At 42.4% G+C, this 19,292-nt stretch overlaps 1 protein-coding gene across 1 annotated transcript; it reads left to right on the forward strand.

Annotated features, from left to right (window-relative positions):
• Window positions 1-321: 321 nt before the first annotated feature.
• Window positions 322-18,726, forward strand: LOC107180597 (atherin-like). The gene is made up of 6 exons (XM_042993665.1): window positions 322-424; window positions 12,166-12,176; window positions 12,444-12,945; window positions 13,075-13,323; window positions 15,522-15,577; window positions 18,388-18,726. Exons 1-6 carry the CDS (start codon window positions 322-324, stop codon window positions 18,421-18,423), a joined length of 957 nt encoding a protein of 318 aa, XP_042849599.1. The 3' UTR covers window positions 18,424-18,726.
• Window positions 18,727-19,292: the final 566 nt, after the last annotated feature.

A 19,292-nucleotide genomic window follows, 5' to 3' on the forward strand; every position in this document is an offset into this window, starting at 1 on the left:
TGAGCATCTGACTTCGGCTCAGGTCACGATCTCGCGGTCTGTGAGTCCAAGCCCCGCATCGGGCTCTGTGCTGACAGCTCAGAGCCTGGGCCTGCTTCGGATTCTGTGTCTCCCTCTCACTCTCTGCCCCTCCCCTGCTTGTGTTCACCCTCCCTCGCTCTCAAAAATAAAAAATAAACATTTTTTTAAAAAGAACATCCTTGATGAAACAGTGAAAATTAACAATTGCATGAAATCTCGACCCTTGAATACGTGTCTTCTTAATGTTCTGTGACAAAACAGGAAGGATGCGTAAGAATTTATGCTACACACTGAAGTATGATGGTTGTCTTCAGGGAAAGACGTTGTGCCAACCTTGTGATCTGCAAGCTGGGCTGGCAGTTTTTGCCCCCCACAGAATATCATCTTGTAGGAAGTAACAACGGTAAGGCAAATTGAGTATTGAAAGTGGGGTATGTGACAGACCTTTTTTTTTTTTTTTTTTTAACAAAGTGAACTTATCGCTTCAAGGAAAACACCCAACATTGGTGTTGACCGTGAGAAAATTCAAGCTTTCAAGCAAAAATTGGGATTTTCCAAAAATTACATCTGCGCCATGAACATTGACAGTTTTCTCAATACTTACAGATCTTTCTCCTAGGATCACGGGTGATTTTTAACAAATGTGACTTTTTTCAAATGGTTATCATAAACGGTGCCAACATTTGGGAGATTTATGTAATTCCGTGAAGCAATATGTTCCAAAACACATATGAAGATTCAAAAGGACAAGATATACCAATAGAATTAAATGTAACAGAATGACAAAAGTTTGATACGGGTTAAAAGATTCTAGTCTGCAACTAAATTTTTAAGAAACTGTCACTTACAGAGTTTTGACGTAGTGTCAAAGAGAATACCCAGGATTATCTAAAAAGATCATTAAAACACTCCTGTCTTCCAACTACAAGTCTGTAGGAGACTGGAGTTCCTTCATATATTCCAACCGAACAACCAATCACAACAGAAAAATCCAGCTTCTACTAAGCAGACATGAAGAGCTACAATCAAGAAGAATAAGATATCCGGGAATAAATGTCACTAAGGAGGTGAAAGACGTGTACTCAGGAAATCAGAAGACACTGAAACTAAAGATGAGACAAATGGAGAGATAGTCCAAGCTCATGAACTGGAAAACTACTGTTAAAATGTCCATTCTACCCAAAGCAATCTACAGGTTCAATACAATCCCTATCAAAAGTCCACCAATATTTTTCAAAGACAAATACTCCTACAATTTGTATGGAACCATGAAAGACCCCAAATAGCCAAAGCAATCTTGAGACAGGAGATCAGGCTGGAGGTATCACAATCCCAGATTTTATATTATACTACAAAGTCACAGCAATCAAAACACTACATACTGAAACTGATACCTACAGATCAATAGAACAGAACTGAGAGCCCAGAAAGAAACCCATGTTGATATGGTCAATTAATCTACAACAAAAGGGGCAAGAATATACAATGGGGAAAAGACAGTCTCTTTGCTAAGTGGTACTGGGAAAACTGAACAGCTATATGCAAAAGAATGAACCTGGACCACTTTCTTACATCGTGCACAAAATTAACTCAAAATGGAATAAAGACTTAAATATAAGACCTGAAACTATAAAACTCCTAGGAGAAAACATAGGCAGTAATCTCTTAGACACTGGCCTTGGCAACATTTTTCTAGGTATGTCTCCTCAGGCAAGGGAAATAAAAGCAAAAATAAAGTATTGGGACTACCCCCAAAATAAAAAGCCTCTGTACAGTAAAGAAAACCAACAAAATGTAAAGGGGGAAGATACATGCAAGGGATAGATCTGAAAGCAGTTCATATCCAAAATATATAAAGAACTCATACAACATCAAAAAAACTAATATGATTTAAAAATGGGCAGAGGACCCGAAGAGACATTTTCCCAAAGACAACATACAGATGGCCAATGGACACATGAAAAGCTGCTCAACATCATTAATTATCAGGGAAATGCTAATCAAAACCACAGTGAGGTATCACCTCACACCTGTCAGAATGGCTAGTATCGAAAAGATAAGTAAAAAGTTTCAGTGAAGAAATGGAAAAAAGAACACTCATGCACTGTTGAATGGGAATATAACTTGGCACAGCCCCTGTAGAAAACGGTATGGAGGTCTCCCAAAAAATTAAAAATAGAAATACCATACAGGGAGCCTGGGTGACTTGGTTAAGCATCTAACCTCAGCTCAGGTCATGATTTCATGGCCTGTGAGTTCGAGCCCCACATTGGGCTCCGTGCTGACAGCTCAGAGCCTGGAGCCTGCTTCGGATTCTGTGTCTCCCTCTCTCTCTGCCCCTCCCCCACTCATGCTCTGTCTGTCAAAAATAAATAAACATTAAAAAAAAGTTACAAAAGTATAAAATAATGACACTCTTCTTACTTTAATGGTTATTTTTCTGAAGTGTTTTTGTTTATATAATGGATTATTTTTTAATGAGTTAATACTCCAAAATTTTTTTTTAATTCCTAATAGAGTAAATATTGTTAGATATAACTCACAGAAACAAAAGATCCTTCATAATTTTTCAGAGTGTGAAGTGTAGTGAAATAACACATTTGAAAACTGCCAAGCCCAAGGACTGGAGCCTAAGTCAAGGCTCCAATGTTCAAATAAACTTTCAGATACAGCCTTATTCTTTGATTTCCCTGTTGAACAAAACACCCAAAATCAAGAGTCCAACAAGAACCCAGTGACAGATGACCACTAATCACCACAGTTACAAGTCAAGGTCACAGAAAAGAGCAGCAGGGTGACTTCTGGGGTCCTACTAATGTCTTGTCTCCTCAATCTGAATGCTACTTAAACAAGTGCGTTTGGTTTGTGATAATTCAGTGAGCTGCACATATAGGACATATGCATATCCTAGTATATTCAATTTTCTAAGTGTAATATGCACTACACTTCCATTTTTTTTAAAAAAATTCACTCAGTTTAATGGGGCGCCTGGGTGGCTCAGTCGGATAAGCGTCCGACTTCGGCTCAGGTCATGATCTCATGGTCCGTGAGTTCGAGCCCCACATCAGGCTCTGTGCTGACAGCTCAGAGCCTGGAGCCTGTTTCAGATTCTGTGTCTCCCTCTCTCTCTGCCCCTCTCCTGTTCATGCTCTGTCTCTCTCTGTCTCAAAAATAAACGTCAAAAGAAAAATTAAAAAAAATTCACTCAGTTTAAGATAACCATTTCTGCTTTGTTTTTCCAAACACATGCTGGCTTTCAACTAAGCAGAGTCATTACACATAACTTACTTTGGAAAAGCCTCATAAAAATAATGGAAATATGTAACTTAAAAACCTCTATAACTTTTCAGGGTTAAGAGGTCCATATGCCAACCATGACAGTTACCTTACCAGAAAGAGAATTCTGTGTTTATTTCTCAAGTTTTCAAAACCAATGAAGCCAAGCAATTAAAAAAAAAAAAAAAAGTACTTAAAAAATTAGAGCAGGGGCACCTGGCTGGCTCAGTCAGAGGAACATGCAATTCTCAATCTCAGGGTCTCAAGTTCAAGCCCCACAATGGGTGTAAAGATTACGTAGACTAAAAAAAAACTTTAAAATGAAATAATAAAATATAGAGCATATAACCCAAAACAAAGTAAAATCAAAACCACTAAAAATAAATAAATCTCCCAATTAAAGGTGAAACTAAAGAGGAGTCTCCTTAAGTTATTACAGGATCAAGACACCACCATCTCTGCTACTCTTCAATGTGTCACCACAATTCCAGACCAGTGCGATAAAAGCAAGGAAATACAAAAGATAAGGTAATAAGAACTAGAAGGAAAAAAACAGTTGGCCATTATTTAAAGAATAAACTTCATAGAACATGGGAAAGAAATGCTAGTCATTAAGATACAATAAGATAGATTGCCCAATCAGTGCTAGTGAGGTAACCTGCCCGACCACAGTCATCTCCTAAAGGAAGCCAACCTGGCCATAACCAATCCACTTTTTGCTAGTATAGCTCCTTTCCAGAGCTCCTCTCTGTTTGCTAGATGGGTTACTGCCCAGTTCATGAATCGTTGAATAAAGTAAATAAGACCTTTAAAATTAACTCCATTGTGGGGCGCCTGGGTGGCTCAGTAAGTTAAGCGTCCGACTTCGGCTCAGGTCATGATCTCACAGTTCATAAGTTCGAGTCCCACATCGGGCTCTGTGCTGAGAGCTTAGAGCCTGGATCTTCAAATTCTATGTCTCCCTCCCTCTCTGCTCCTCCCCCGCTCATGCCCTCTCTCCTTCAAAAATAAATAAAAACATTTAAAAATTTACTCAGTTGAGTTTTGTTTTTTAATACATGGTTTAACCATTGTTACATATCACCAGAGGAGTTTCTACAAAAAAAAAAAAAAAAAAAAAAAAAAATACAACTGCTGGGTTTCTCCACTCTCTCTAGATTACAATTCAGTGGATACGGGGTAAATTGGGCATAGGTTTCTGAAAGCTACCTCGGTAATTCTACTGTAAAGTCAGGGATGAAAACCACCAGCTTAACTACATTTGAAAAGAATACAGGTGGGTCTCACACTCCCACATACATACCAATATCTATAAACAGGTTACAGTAATGAAAATGAAAATAAAACAAAAACCACTGTGGATGCAGAACAGGAAGAGACACTGTGAAAACATACCTTTGTTAACTAATAATGGAGAAATATTTTCTAAACAAACCCTAGATGGTGAAAAAACAGATTTAACTATAACAAAATTAAAGGTTCTATTCAATAAAGGATTTCAAAGAAGAAACTAGAATAAACGGTGGGGGGAAAAAAACCTAAGAGAAGATATTTGCACCATTTGAAATCCAACAGATTAACACCTAGAATATACACAAAATTCCTGTAAATTAGGGGAGAAAAGCAGGAAGAGGGCTATAGAAATCTAATAGAAAAAGAGGAAATTTTTTTAAAAAGGTGGGGGGGGCGTGCCTGGGTGGCTCAGTCAGTTAAGCCACCGCTTTTGGCTCAAGTCATGATCTCACGGTTCATGGGTTCAAGCCCCCTGTAAGGCTTTGTGCTGACAGCTCAGAGTCTGGAGCATGCTTTGGAGTCTGTGTCTCCCTCTCTCTCTGCCCCTCCTCCACTCGCACTCTCTCAAAAATAAATAAATGTTAAAAAATAAAAAAAGAAAGAAAAAGAGGTGAAGAATATATAAATGCCAAATCACAAAAGGGGAAAGCCACACAGCTAAGAAGCATATGATAGGATACTCAACTGCATCAGTAATCACAATGATAATGTATCACTTTGTGCCCAGCTGGCTCCATCCGTTGCATCAGATTGTAAAAACTTAGAAGGTCAGAAAATACCAAGAATGTGGGAAGGACAGCTGGCAACCTTGTAAACTGGCACGGCCGTTCCAGATAATAATCTGGCAGAATTTAATGAAGTCATGCACAAGCCCAAGAGAGGGTCCTAGGTGGGGAGGGGGCGGGGAGGAGAAACAGGAATAGAATAGGAGACGAAGGGGGAACACAGTGAAATGAACAGAGAGCCTTCACGTGGACCGATAACGACAGTGGGCCACCAAGGGAGCATTAATTAATGCAATTAATTAATTGCACACCTGACCTGGCAAGGGAGTCCCAGCCACGTGCGTTCCTTCATGGAACCAGTAAGTGCTAAATCCCCAACCCACCAGGTGCTGCACTTGGGCCCTGCCCTCACAGACTTTACGTTCTAGTGAAGGAAACAGTAAAAAGTCAACAGCTAACACTGTAAAAGAGGGTGACAAGTGCACGGAGGGAAGTAAAATGGGTGACTGTGACAGGAAGCATCAGGAATGAAGCTCGACCTTTCAGAGGCTTGCTCCACAGGGGCGGAATCTCAGAGACCTGCAGACAGAGAATTAACCAAGCAGGCAGCCAAAGGGGGAAGAATCTCCAAGAACTGCATTTGGGGGTCATCAAACATAGTCCCCATAATACCGGGGAGACTATTTCCTTTTTTTAATTTTTTTTTAAACTTTATTTATTTTGAGAGAGAGAGAGCACAAGCAGGGGAGGAGCAGAGAGCTAGGGAGAGAGACAATCCCAAGCAGGCTCCCCAATGTCAGCGCAGATCCCGATGTGGGGCTCAAACTCACAAACTTGAGATCATGACTTGAGCTGAAACCAAGGGTCAGACGCACACCGGCAAGACCATTTTCTAAAGAAGACTCTCGGGTACTTCCTGTAATTGAGCTCTCAGGAACAACCTTTAAAATTCTTGTTGTATAAAACGTGCACTTCAATGATTATTGTAAGAAACCAAAATATTTTGACCAAAGAAACCTTTTTAGGCGGAAAAAAAAAACAAAACACTAATGTCTCTTCTATGTCGCTTAAAAATGTTTCTGGGGGCATCTGGTGGTTCAGTCAGTTAAGCATCCAACTTCGGCTCAGAGTTCAAGCCTGGCCTCAGGCTTTGTGTTGACAGCTCAGGGTCTGGAGCCTGCTTCAGATTCTGTGTCTCCCTCTTTCTCTGTCCCTCCCCCATTCACACTCTGTATCTCTCAAAAATTAGATTTTAAAAAAATGTTTCTGGAAAATTATTAGACCCACAAACGTTTCCTTCATTTGTTAGAAATGGAGTACTCAAATACCCTTGCCACAGCACATTGCTAGAAAATGAGGATAAATAGGAAAGTTTCTGTCCTTAAGGAGCATACTGCAACTTTCGAAGATTCAGGATTCTATTCATTTCATACCCTAACTGATTGTTTAGGATTAAAAGCCAACACTTACTGCATGTTTGCAATCTGGCAGGCACTGCTCTTTGAGCTTTCCATACATTTGAGTTCACTGAATACTCAACACAATATGACACTATTATCGTTTCTACTCTAGAAAGGAAAAAAACAGGGGTGCCTAGGTAGCTCAGTTGGTTAAGCATCCGACTTCGGCTCAGGTCGTGATCTTGCGGTTCGTGAGTTCCAGCCCTGTGTCAGGCTCTGTGCTGACAGCTCAGAGCCTGGAGCCTGCTTCAGATTCTGTGTCTCCCTCTTTCTGTGTTCCTCCCTAACTCACACTCTTGTCTTGTGCGTGCGCTCTCTCTCTCAAAAATAAAGAGTAAAAAAATTTTTTTTTTAAAAAGGAAAAAACAGAGGGAAAAAAGGGGGGCCTGAAGACAAAGAAGTAGTCGGTGACAGAGCAGGGATTCAAATCCAGATCTTTCAACCTTCAAAGCCTTTTTTCTTAACCACTACGCTTATATTCCACCTGGCATCTCCTCAGTGGTTTTCAAAGTGTGATCCCTGGGTCAGCAGCATCACCATTACCTTGGAACTTATTAGAAAGGCACATTCTCAGGCCCCACCCCCAGACCCACTGAGTCAGAAACTGTAAGGAGTGCCTGGGTGGGTCAGTCGGTTAAGCGTCCTACTCTTGATTTTGGCTCAGGTCATGATCTCATGGTTCGTGGGATAGAGCCCCACGTCAGGCTCTGTGCTGACAGTGTGACTTGAGATTGTCTCCCTCCCTAGCCCTCTCCAAGTAAATAAACATAGAAACAATAAGAATGGCTCCAGCTACCTAGGTTTTCACAAGCCCTCCAAGTGAGCTGGAGGCCCCTGAGGTTTGAGAACCACTGGTCTACAGTTTTCATGTTCAATGTATGCATGTTAAAAGGGAAATGATCACCATTTTGGAAATTTCAAAACTTAAACTTTTGATCCTATTTAAAATGACTCTACATAAATCAAAATAATGTTCATTCATTTTCTCAAGACACAGTAACTCCTTCCCCAACCTGACAAAATGCCGAATCTGTACCCTGATTCAACTGCCTAAAAAAAGTCTACTCTGAGGAGACTTACTAGGAACTGGATTTTAAATTCCAAACACGAAAAAGAGCACAGAGATCCAAACAGAATCTTCAGAAGTTGAATCAGAAGCTATATTAGGAAGAGGACAAAAATGTTTTGAGTTATCAGCAGCAGAAGCTTGACAAATCTTGGTCCACAGCTCCATAATCCTTTTTATCTCTGGCTCCACTCCAGATTCTTACAACACCCCTCAACACACTTCCAATTGCCAAAAAAAGAAAAAATAACAACCTTCAGGAATATTTGCATTCTCGAGATTCAAAGTGCTTTAAATAAACACACATAGGCACCATCTCCCAAACACGTTTTTATCATGAGTCAAGCTAATGGGAGGTTTTCACCATGCATACTAGAGCAAAAGTGCTCGATAATCCCACCCCCTTACTGAGCCCGCCCTTTAAGGCATCCTACCTGACCCTTCTCTTTTCAAAGCAGTATCTAGACCAGGAGACTTCTTTCCTATCCCAACTCAAGTCCTCAGTTCAAGTAATAACAGCAGATTACTTAAATTTGTGTGTGTGTACTTAAATGTGCCTATTTCTATTGACTCCTTTTTTTTTTTTTAAGGGAGTGGAAGACAGTATCAGAAGTATATACAGATTCAAGCACCTACCATAACATGAGAACCGACTATATGCCTAGTAACTCTTGTAAGCGATTCACGTGCGTACTCAATTTTATGAAGTTCAGGATTCCACTTATTTTAAACATTAAAAACATAAATTTAGAGACTAAAGAGTTAACTAGCCCAAGTCTGTACCATGGGATAGCTATAAACCTGACTTAAGACGCATATTGACTTGATTCAAGTCAAAGATGCAGAGAGCTCTGGAAAGCCCACACTCAGGCAGTTTGTAATCTGCCAGCTTTCCACACCCACGCTCATCCAAGGGCTGGCAGCACTGGAGGAGCTAGCATCCTAGAAGGAATGATACCTATTTATCTTCCCCCTCCCAAAGCACCATCAAATCCCCTGAGAATCCCAGCTGGTTCCAAGAAACAAACTACCAAAGCCCTTCTCACCACACAGAGTTCATTGGAACTGAAACACACACGCACCAACCACCTACAGACCTTCCTGTTTAAGTTCTTATCCTGCCTTTTAAAAGTCCAATGCTGGGGCGCCTGGGTGGCTCAGTCAGTCGGTTAAGCGGCCGACTTCGGCTCAGGTCATGATCTCGCGGTCCGTGAGTGCGAGCCCCGAGTCGGGCTCTGTGCTGACAGCTCAGAGCCCGGAGCCTGTTTCAGATTCTATGTCTCCCTCTCTCTGACCCTCCCCTGTTCATGCTCTGTCTCTCTCTGTCTCAAAAATAAATAAATGTTATAAAAAAAAAATTTTTTTTAAAAAAAGTCCAATGCTTTCTGCAAAACATCTCCCAAAATGCAATCGTCCTAAACAGTCCTTCTCCAGTAACAATGCCATTTCTATATCTAAAACTGGCACCCCTTATGAAAGCAATAGGTAGGTTTTCTCAGCCCCCCTACTGTAACTAACAATCAGTAACAGCAATTAATCAGTAACAAGCCTGTTAGCTTCTACAATCAGAGGGAGAATACTCCCTTCTTTATAAGTGGAGTAAGCTGATAATAATGATCTCCTAAAAGAACAGATTATGGGAGCCTTCAAGAAAGAAAAACCAAAAGTGTTTTATGTGCCTGGGGAAAAAAAATTTATAACTTAAGAATTTGCTCATACTCAAGATTTGAATATTCTTGTTATATGTGCCCACTTTAATTCTACCACTACTTTTGAGGAAACAGTAATCAAAGAACAAAACAAAACTATGCTCAAATAGCTCCTAGTTCACATTAAGAGTTAAAACACAGCCATTAAAAAAAAAAAAAAAAAGTGCAAATGTAGGACCAAAAATCCACACTCTGGTGGTTTTTTGGTTCCTGGTTCCTGATCACAGGGAGAATCAGAGAGGTTTTTAGAAGTTATTTCTAAAATTACTAACAGTGTCCATCACTTTAAGCTGCTTTTTCCTTCCAAATAATCTCACTTAATAAAACTGACTTAAGTCACTCATTGCAATTATCTCTGAACTGCCATTACAACAGGAACAGTTACAGTACATTTGTATCTTTGTCAGTGAAATGCTTATAAGGAAAAAAAAAATCTGATTGAGCTCTATGAAGCAGCACCCAGTGCACCACCTAGTGGGAGTTGTGTAACATTGTAATTAATTATTCTTTTTTTTTTTTTTTTTTTTTTTTTTAAGGAAGAAACCCTAGATAAGAATACAACAAATACTATATATACAAACCGCCTAAATCTCTTTGGTTCCCACTTGGCAAGAGGGTTGTGTTCATAAGAAAAGACTCATTTTCTGTACAAACTAACAGGCTGATAAAGGTTTCTTAGTGGCAATTTTTGCTTGGGTGCCAAAAATTTTGACAGGAGACTAAAAATTAAGACATTACTGCAAAAACAAACAGAATCAGAGTTAGGCTGATAGGGCTTGTGTAAGGGATGTCTTATACCCCATAAGGAAAACTTATGTCAAAATGTACATGTTACATGCAACAGATACATCTCCCATGTAAAGGGACAACTTCATGGTTAGAACAGTTCCATTAATTCATAAGACATTTCCATGTTCCTGATGACTACTAAATTTAACATAACTGAGCAATTCTCCAAAGTTCCCCAGGCCTTGACATCATTCAAAAGGTTCCTCCCAACTATCCATCTAAGCCTGCTCTCCATTAACCCCCAAACTCCCTTGTGTTATTCTAATTAAGGAATGATTTTTACATTTTCAATTTTTCCACTAAATTTATAGTAAACCTTCTGCAAAAAGAAGTCATAAGTCAGGACCAAAACGCATCATGCTTCATTTTCCTCTGCCTTCTGCATGTGAATTGTTTTGGGTCAATTCAAAAAACAGTATTGGAGTCCACTGCTAAGCTACAGATGCAAACATAAATAAGATATGGTTCTCTAATTTGGAAAACCTCCCAAAATTTAAAATAGAGGTTTTTCACATAGCACCATGAGGAGTTTGTTTTGTTTAGCCTGTATGAGAAAGTGCCTTTCTGGTGTGATTTAAACTATCTTAGCAACCTCGAGGAGAAAGAAAAAACAAAACAAAAAAACCTAAGAGACAATATTCCTTTACTTGGAAATAACCGCCTCCATCTGTGATTCTTGTATCACATGATCAAATCAGTATGCAGACGCTTGCTTGATGGTGGGAACCTTAGTAGATCCTGGATTAAATCCATTACAGGTGTAAAATAAAGTAGGAGTCAGGTGACCTGGAAAAGAATTCTCTTCATCTCTAGGGCTTTCATTTGGGTACTTGTAAGATGGGCATGATATGCATTGCCTTCTGAATAGAAGGATTACAAAACTGATAGAGTCTATGAGAGTCTCATTAAAAGACCTAAATGGAAATACAGGTTATCTCCCATTTTTCACAAGTTCATGTACCACTACTTTGCTTTTATGAAAGACCTACTTAGCTAACCGGAAGAAATCCAACAGAGGATTCTCCCTTTTTTTAAATGTAAAAGCGAAAATAACGTTCAGTGTTTGTTTTGCACTGGCTGGTATAGAGGCAGGATGCACCCCAAGCATCAGAAGTGGCTCTGCCCAGCTCCTTCCCTGGGAACTACACTCAGCTTCCAGCATCACGCTGCCGCAGCCTTGACCTGTGTCGAGCATCTGTGCTGTATCTTGACGTATTCTAATGCATCCACTAGCAAAACGTGTCCTAAGGTATCAGAAAAGCCCAAGAGGTTTTTTTTTTGGGGGGGGGATGCATCTGGAACACTAAAAATGTTTGCCATATAAATAGTAAGTGCTGCTTTCAGCTTAGAAAAGGTTTCACGGGAACGCTGTTTTCAGAGAGCGGGGAAAACCTGTACTGGTTTGTAGAACTGGAGTGCACCTAGAGGGGGAGAACACTGCTCCAAGAGTTCTCACTGTGCCATTACCACCGACACCCGGTGACCTTCACCATTTCACTTAATAGTGAATGGAAAAAGGTTATTAAGCAAGTCCAAGGTAATAACAATTCAAAATGCAATTCATATAATGAATAGCTTGGCTTCTATGCAAAGTATTACTGCATGAGTACCAAGCAGGTGCATCCCTAAACTCTAAACCCAGAGATGGTTTTTAGAGAAGCTTTTTTATTTGAATGCCAATGTTTAAAAAATTACAAGAAAAAAGAATCCCAATTTGACAAAGTGACAGAAACAAGGTTCCACCCCCTCAAGCCTTTCAAACCTGCGCAGGCATTCCTCGTGAACATTCCTCCCCCTCACTCCCATCGCACCGTTCCCCACTTCAGCCCAGACAAAGGTGAGTCACACTGCTGGGTCTACTTGTCACTTCAGGAAAGTCCCCAAACAAGTTCACGTTAAAGACTTTTAATTTAAAAAATAATAAATAATAAGTAAACAGTGTTCATGTGTAAGTGGCACTGCAATGCGCCTGTCTTAGGAAATATGTAATTAACAATACCCAAGACACCTTTCTCGCTTAAAAAAAAAAAAAGCCACTCAGCTAATCGCTACTTATCAGTAGATCCTTTTTCCTCGCGAGCCTGACTCTGACTCAACTCCGCAGCTTTTCTCCACCTGCGCGTCCTCGCGCCCTCCGTTGGGCCCAGCCGCCTCAGGCGAGTCCCCAAGGGGTCCCACCCGCCGCTGCCCCCCCCCTCCCCTTCCCGGTCGCTCGCCCGACCCCGCCCCCACCTCCCCGCAAGGTGTCGCCGCCGCCGCGGGCTCCCGGGAGGAGGCGCTTCGAGGCTGGCGGGAGGCTCCGGGTGACGCGGCCCGGCTTGGCCCGGCCGCCGCCCGCGGGAACAGCAAGGGGAGCAGACCCCACAGCCTGTGCCGCACCGGTGCTCGGATAGGCGCCGCAGCCCCGGCGCCCCATTACCTGCTCCGGGCAGCCGCGGCCGGCGGGAGGCGCGATCGCTCTGGCCCCTGCAGCCCCGGGTCGGGAGACGAGGAGGCAGCGACCGCAGCCGCCGCAAAGGACAATCAGGAGCCAGCGGGCTCGGCACCGCCTCGGCGGGCGCAGAACGCACGAGCCCAGCGGGAGCCCGGCCCCCACCTTCAGCCCGGCGAGTAACCGACTTGGCCCCCTCCCTCGGAAGGGCGGGGCCACGGCTGGAGGGGCGGACTGGGGCGGGACCGTAACGCCCGCGGGGCCGGAGCTCCTCAGACGCTTCGTAAGACGCGCCTGCTTATAGGCTGCGACGGAGGTAGGCGTCTCGGACTCGAAGACGGCCTCGACAGCAGAGCTCTCTCATTGGTCGGTAAGAGAAAACAAAGCAGAGGTCTGATTGGTGAGAGCTCTGTAGCTCCTCTCCCTCTCCCCTCAATCATCGGAAGCTCCGCCCCTACCCGCTCGGTTCCCAGGTGGCTGCCGAATGCGTTGTCTTACAGACCTGCAACGTCTCCGAAGCGAAGAAACCCGGATACCCAGGTTTCTTTGCTAGGTGCGAGAGATTCTTTGATGCCCGAATGAACTTGATGAGTAACAGCTAACCTTTAACGTGAATTTAGCTAGGATTTAGAGAGTTTTTCCCTGGGTATTTTTTAAGTACTTCATAAGATTCAAAGGGAAATTGTCCTAAGAGAAGGAAAGGCAAAAAATGTTTTCGCTCCTGGCAAAATTATGCGTCACTTTTTTTTTCGTTTTACCTGTGTATGAGGCATATATTACTTTTATAATTAGAAATAATTTTTAAAGAGAAAGTAAAGTGCAAAGAATGGTAAAGCAAACCTTCGGGATATCGAAGAGACTAATTCTTTCACGGTAGAAAAAAAATATATAGTAATACAGGCAACATATGATGGTCATCAAAACAATATGAACTGGTATCAGCCCCTTCTAAGAACTTTACAAGTATCACTAAGTATTACTGAGGCTCACCCATGCTCTTTCCTGAGTAAATAAATGCTACTTACACATAATGTAGAATGCATCACACTCTCAAAAGATTTATAGGAAAACTCCCTGACAGGAAGAATTTAGAATCCAAAGGACAAAATAGATAAAGCACTAACAAAAACAAAAAACAAAAAAAGGAAGTATACGGAAAGAAATTCAGAAGATATAAATTGGAAAACTCAGCCACTGCAGGGAATTATAAGAAAGAAAGGGATGTGACAGAACTTCAAGATGTGACTTTAACTTTGAAAATTGAAAGTCGAGGGAGGAGGAGAGAGAGAATGATCAGTGACCTAGAGTTAAGGTAATCTGAGCTCTCAGACCAGAGTAGGCTGGCCCTGTGTTATTGTAGCCAGTTTAGAAGGGAATGAAGCATAACTCACCTGGGGACCATACTCCCTTAACTCTCTGGCTGCTTCCCTATTCTATTTGTTCTTCTTGTCATTTCCCATGAGGTTCAGAAATAGGCTGTTTGAAATAAAGCCTTTCCCCAACAACTCCATGAATTATACAGTAGTGAAAAAAAATGGAAGCTGACAAAATTCAAACCCAAGGAAGGAAAGGAATGTTAAGGTAAACATGAACTTGAAAAGAAGGACAAGAAACTCAATACAAGGAATAGGGCACATCCCCTTTTTTCTCTTTTTTCCTGAGAATACGATAAAACTCTTTGGAGGGCAGTAACCTCATTACCTAACAATTTTTTATATCACCTTTGCAGTAAATGGAATCCTAAACAATAGTCTGAAAATAGATGTCCCAGTATACTCTAAGCAAGTAACTTACTGTTGAGATCTAATTATGTGTAAATATGTAAGGAAAAAAAAAAAGAACTTAGCACTCACTGCCTACTATGACCAAATTGGCAAGAAAACTCTCCAAAAGTTTTCCCACAATAATGCCTGGCATTCCATTACTAACATTCTTTCTTTGGGATTAAGTAATTTATATCAAAAATTATTCTTTTATGGGGCACCTGGGTGGTTCAGTCTGTTGAGCCTCTGACTTCAGCTCAGGTCAAGATCTCACCATTCGTGAGTTCGAGCCCCACATCTGGCTTGCTGCTAGCCAGTCAGCACAGAGCCCACTTTGGACCTTTTGTCCCCTTCTCTCTCTGCCTCTTCCCCGCTTATGCGCTCTTGCTCTCTCTCTCTCTCTCTCTCTCTCAAAAAAAAAAAAAATTAAAAATATATTATTTTATTCCTTTACTCAACAAACATGTAATAATACTGATCATCAAATTCTAGTTCCTTCAGTGAACTGGTCACTCTACTAAGCGTTGCCTTGAACAAGACAGAGTAGGAGCTATTTATCAGTAAAAGAAAGACAATGAACAAGTCAACAGATAAACTTACAGAAAGGGATAAAGGCAAAGAAGAAAACAGGTACCCAAGGGATGGAGGTGCTTCTTGAATTTGGGAAGGGAGAGAGAAATACTCTAAGATCTGAGCTGCCACTGAAATCAGAAAACACCAATCAGCTCTACAGAACCCGAGGGCAATGGCATTCCTGACAGAGGAAACAGCAAGAGCCAAGGTCCTGAAGAAGGAAGAAGAGTAATGTTGTAGGAAGAGAGAGAAGACCAGTGTGGTTAGACTGGCACAGGGAGGGAGTGATCCCAGACAGGTCAGAGAGGGAGGCAGGGCCTTGTAGGCAGTGGTAGGAAGTTTGTATTTTATCGTAGATTCCTGATAAGGTAACAGGATGTTGGAATAAAATCATGATTTTCTTTTCCCTTTTCAGAGTCACCAAAGAAGTGGACATTCATTCACCAAGCCAGTCTATCAGGCATAGATCTAGTAAGAACCTACTATTTTGCAGGGATAGGCTAGCTGTGGGGGTATAATGTTGAGTATGATACCAACCCGGGTGGATGTACAGACAAATTGTTACTGCACAAGTGGTTAGGAAATCAAGGGTGCTATGGGAACAGAATCCAGAAAGGGCCAAGGAGATCATCCTGAAAGAAATGAGGAATCACTGAATCAGTAGGGGGTCATCCCAGTGAAAGGCTACCAGGTTCTAGATCCAGGGAGCCACAACAAAGGAACATTGGGCCACAGTCCAGAAGAAGGAAATCTAAGGCAAAGCCTTAGAAAGCATTGCATAAAAAATCAACTTTCCCCACATCGCAAGTTTGCCTAGGATGGATGAGCCCAGAATGTGGAAACAAAAATCCAATTAGAAGCAGCATTCTGAAAGCATAAGAGCTGAGCAAAGCATGAGAAGAAACAGACTGTTGTTTCACATTATCTCCTTCGTTTCTTCAACACAAGTCATTAAAAATTGCACACACACCCTTACAACTATGACATTCCTTTTAGGGTAGTAATGAGTTAACAGTATTAATCCTATTTGGCCAGAATTAGGACAGAGCTGAAGCCCTTGGAGTTAGAGATCTGTTCTACCAGTTTCGGCCTTTTGCGTGCTTCTGACCATGGCTTTCTCTTTACTGGCTGAACTCACACCATTACCAGATATCTGTAAGAAAAGAGAGCCCCCCCCCACCCTGCACTGTGGAGGGCTAATCAGTGGAAATGCTGAGAATGTCAAAATATCTTGGTGCATCCAGCTGGTAGTGGCAGGTGAATCAAAAGATGCAGCAACTAAATAAGTTAAAAAGTAAATAAAAAATGTAACCACTGAAATGTATGGCACAATGCTTCAAAGCCACTGAAAAGTAATCTCTGTGCCCCAATAATAGAGTTCAAAGATTAATGCTTAAGACAGAGGGGTAACGTAGAATCCAAGGGCAAAGATAAGTCAGTCTTGACTTGAAAGACAAGAGGAACTTGGCTGTAGCTTTCTCTGTCTTCAAACCAGCCTCTTTCTACTCTCCCATTCTCTAGAAAACAGCTTTTGGGGCTCCAAAGTTCAGCAGTCAAAGTAAAGCTTACCTTGACACAATCCCAAATTCTATGGAGAGAAAATACGAGTGGCTATGCCTGGTCCGTCTCCACTCTACCCCACCACCTGTGATCATGGAGGTATGGGGAGAGTGGGGACCACCAACATGGCTGCCAGGGCCCATCTCTGTTGACAGCCAGTGATTTCCCAGAGAACAGGCACTAGACAGATTGCCAGATAGGCATGCATCCTGCCCCCGCTACCCAACGTTTTGTGGAGTCAGTCAGTGGGGCTCCATTATCTATTCAGTGAAAGTCTTTGCTTGTCCTTTCACACTAAGACGGAGGCCCAGAGGCCAAGACCAAAGTCTTCAATGGTGACTGCCCGCTTTCTTGAAATCTGTTTATTTCAGTTGGCTTCCAGACACGAAGTATCCCTGTCTCTTCCACTTTCGAGCTGCCATTCCCATTTAAGTCTTCTACTGATTCCCAATTTCCCTGTGTCAAGTATACCTCTTGACACTGATTTACCTAAAGAGCAAAAGCACCTGCCAGGTTGGTGAATATCCATGAACACTGCTCTTGGCTCAGCTGAAACCAGCACGTAGAACAGTCAGGACCAATGAAACGATACAAGCAGAAGGTGGACCTTCACCTGCCCGTGTTCCTTCGACATTTACTCAGATGAACATGTGGGCAGTCCCATAACTTCTCTGATAGCTTTTAGATAATAAAAATCCTTTGATCAGTTTAAGCCATAAGATATAGTTTTCACTGAGAAATTTTCATATGAATGCCAATACACTTTGATCAACACTTCAAGCTTCATTCAGATAGGCCTTCCCTCCACTCCCTCAGCCAGGGTCCCAGGCAGGCTGGGTCCTCCCAGGAAGGGGGGAAGGAACCGCCTCCAAATTCACAAGGTAAGGAGAGGAGAGTACTCCAGAGATCCGGCATCCGTGCTCAGCTCTTCCTGCTGTGGGGAGATGGGAGACGTTGCTCTGGCCCTGGCCAAGGACTACACGGAGCACTTCCCCTCTCAGGTGCTTTCTAACAATCTTAGAGACCTGAACTTGAAACATCTGACTTTGTCTCTCCTGTCCTGGTCAATGCAATTTTCTCTGGCTGCCGCTTCCCGCGCCCAGGAGGACCCTTAGTTTCTGGTTCCCGGAAGGCTACTTTCTACAAATTCTCTGCTTGATCACCTCTCCAGGTGTTGCTCTTGGGCAAGATTTACACATCTCCAGGGGCGCCTGGGTGGCTCAGTCCTTTGAGCGGCTGACTGCGGCTCAGGTCATGATCTCTTGGTTTGTGAGTTTGAGCCCCGCGTCGGGCTCTGTGCTGACAGCTCAGAGCCTGGAGCCTGCTTCGGATTCTGTGTCTCCCTCTCTCTCTGCCCCTCCCCTGCTCACGGTCTGTCTCTCTCTGTCTCTCAATGATAAATAAATGTTAAAAAAATTAAAAAAAAAAAAAAAAAAGATTTACACATCTCCAGCACAGCTCTCTCTCACAAACGGCTCTCCTCGGGTCCTCGAGAAACCTTCACACATACTTTACTCCCACCGACCCAGATGCCAGAGCTTGGTGGATTCTCAGAGCACACGGGTCTTGAGTACTCCCTCTCCTTCCCTACTGTCTCTCTGAACAAATGCCTCAAGCGAACACCTTCAGTCTCTCCATTTTAGATATCTTAGGCAAAAGCCAGAGACTCCAAGAACCAGAGAACACAAACCCACTTTGATCCTCCTGACACCCCTCCTCAGGGAGATCAAGGAGGAAGACCTTGGACCAGAGATTAGGTGGGACTCAGCATTGCTTTCTCGGAAGAAAACTTCCTCACAGATCCTACCCAAACCCCACTTCCGCTGCCTTTGTACGATCCTGTTTTGAGTGAGGGATTTTTAAGAGTCAACGAGGAGCTGAGATATTTCCTTTGAGATTTGCTTCCTGCTCTGGCAAGTTTAGAAGTTTACATCTATTGTCTCTTGGTGCCTCAGTAAAAAATGTACTTTTGCATCTTGTCACACCCATGTGAACCTGCAAAAACTGCTTTTGTTAATTAACACCAAGGACATAGGGCCAAAAAAACTCCTTCTCTAAAATCACAGACTGTGGGAAACTGAGTTGAGTATCAGTGAGAACGGAACCCTTGCTCTTGCCTGAATGATGGGAGCCTGTGGGTCACTTTGACACAAAGAAGCAGCCTTGATTTTCAGCCGAGGTGCAGACCGTCAGGTAAAGGATTTGGACACACAGCATTCTGCATTAATCCAAGGAAATAGGACTCCGAGTATGCCATTCAGCCCAGACCTGATGTTGCTAAGAATATTATTAAATGTTTATAAAATATTACTCACAGCTTCGCTCTGCTTCGAAACCGTCATAACACTCTTTCATCTAAATCTTACCCAACTCCACCTTTCCCACGCACCTTGCAATAACCTTGCCTCCTCCTTTTTTGGTGAGGCCCTCCCTGGGTCCCTTGGCGCACTCTGTCCCGTTACGAGTTCATTAACCTAAGTAAGTTAGACTTCGGTTTGTCTCTGGTGGTGTGGGACTGTTGGACTTCATCATTAATGATCAATTCTTCCCAGATCAAGTTACTAGCTCGCATTTTCCCAGGTTCTGTCTTCATATCTGCGTCTCCCTTTACTGCACCAAGTCACAC

Source organism: Panthera tigris, chromosome B4, assembly GCF_018350195.1.
Source record: "Panthera tigris isolate Pti1 chromosome B4, P.tigris_Pti1_mat1.1, whole genome shotgun sequence".
Taxonomy (NCBI): domain Eukaryota; kingdom Metazoa; phylum Chordata; class Mammalia; order Carnivora; family Felidae; genus Panthera; species Panthera tigris.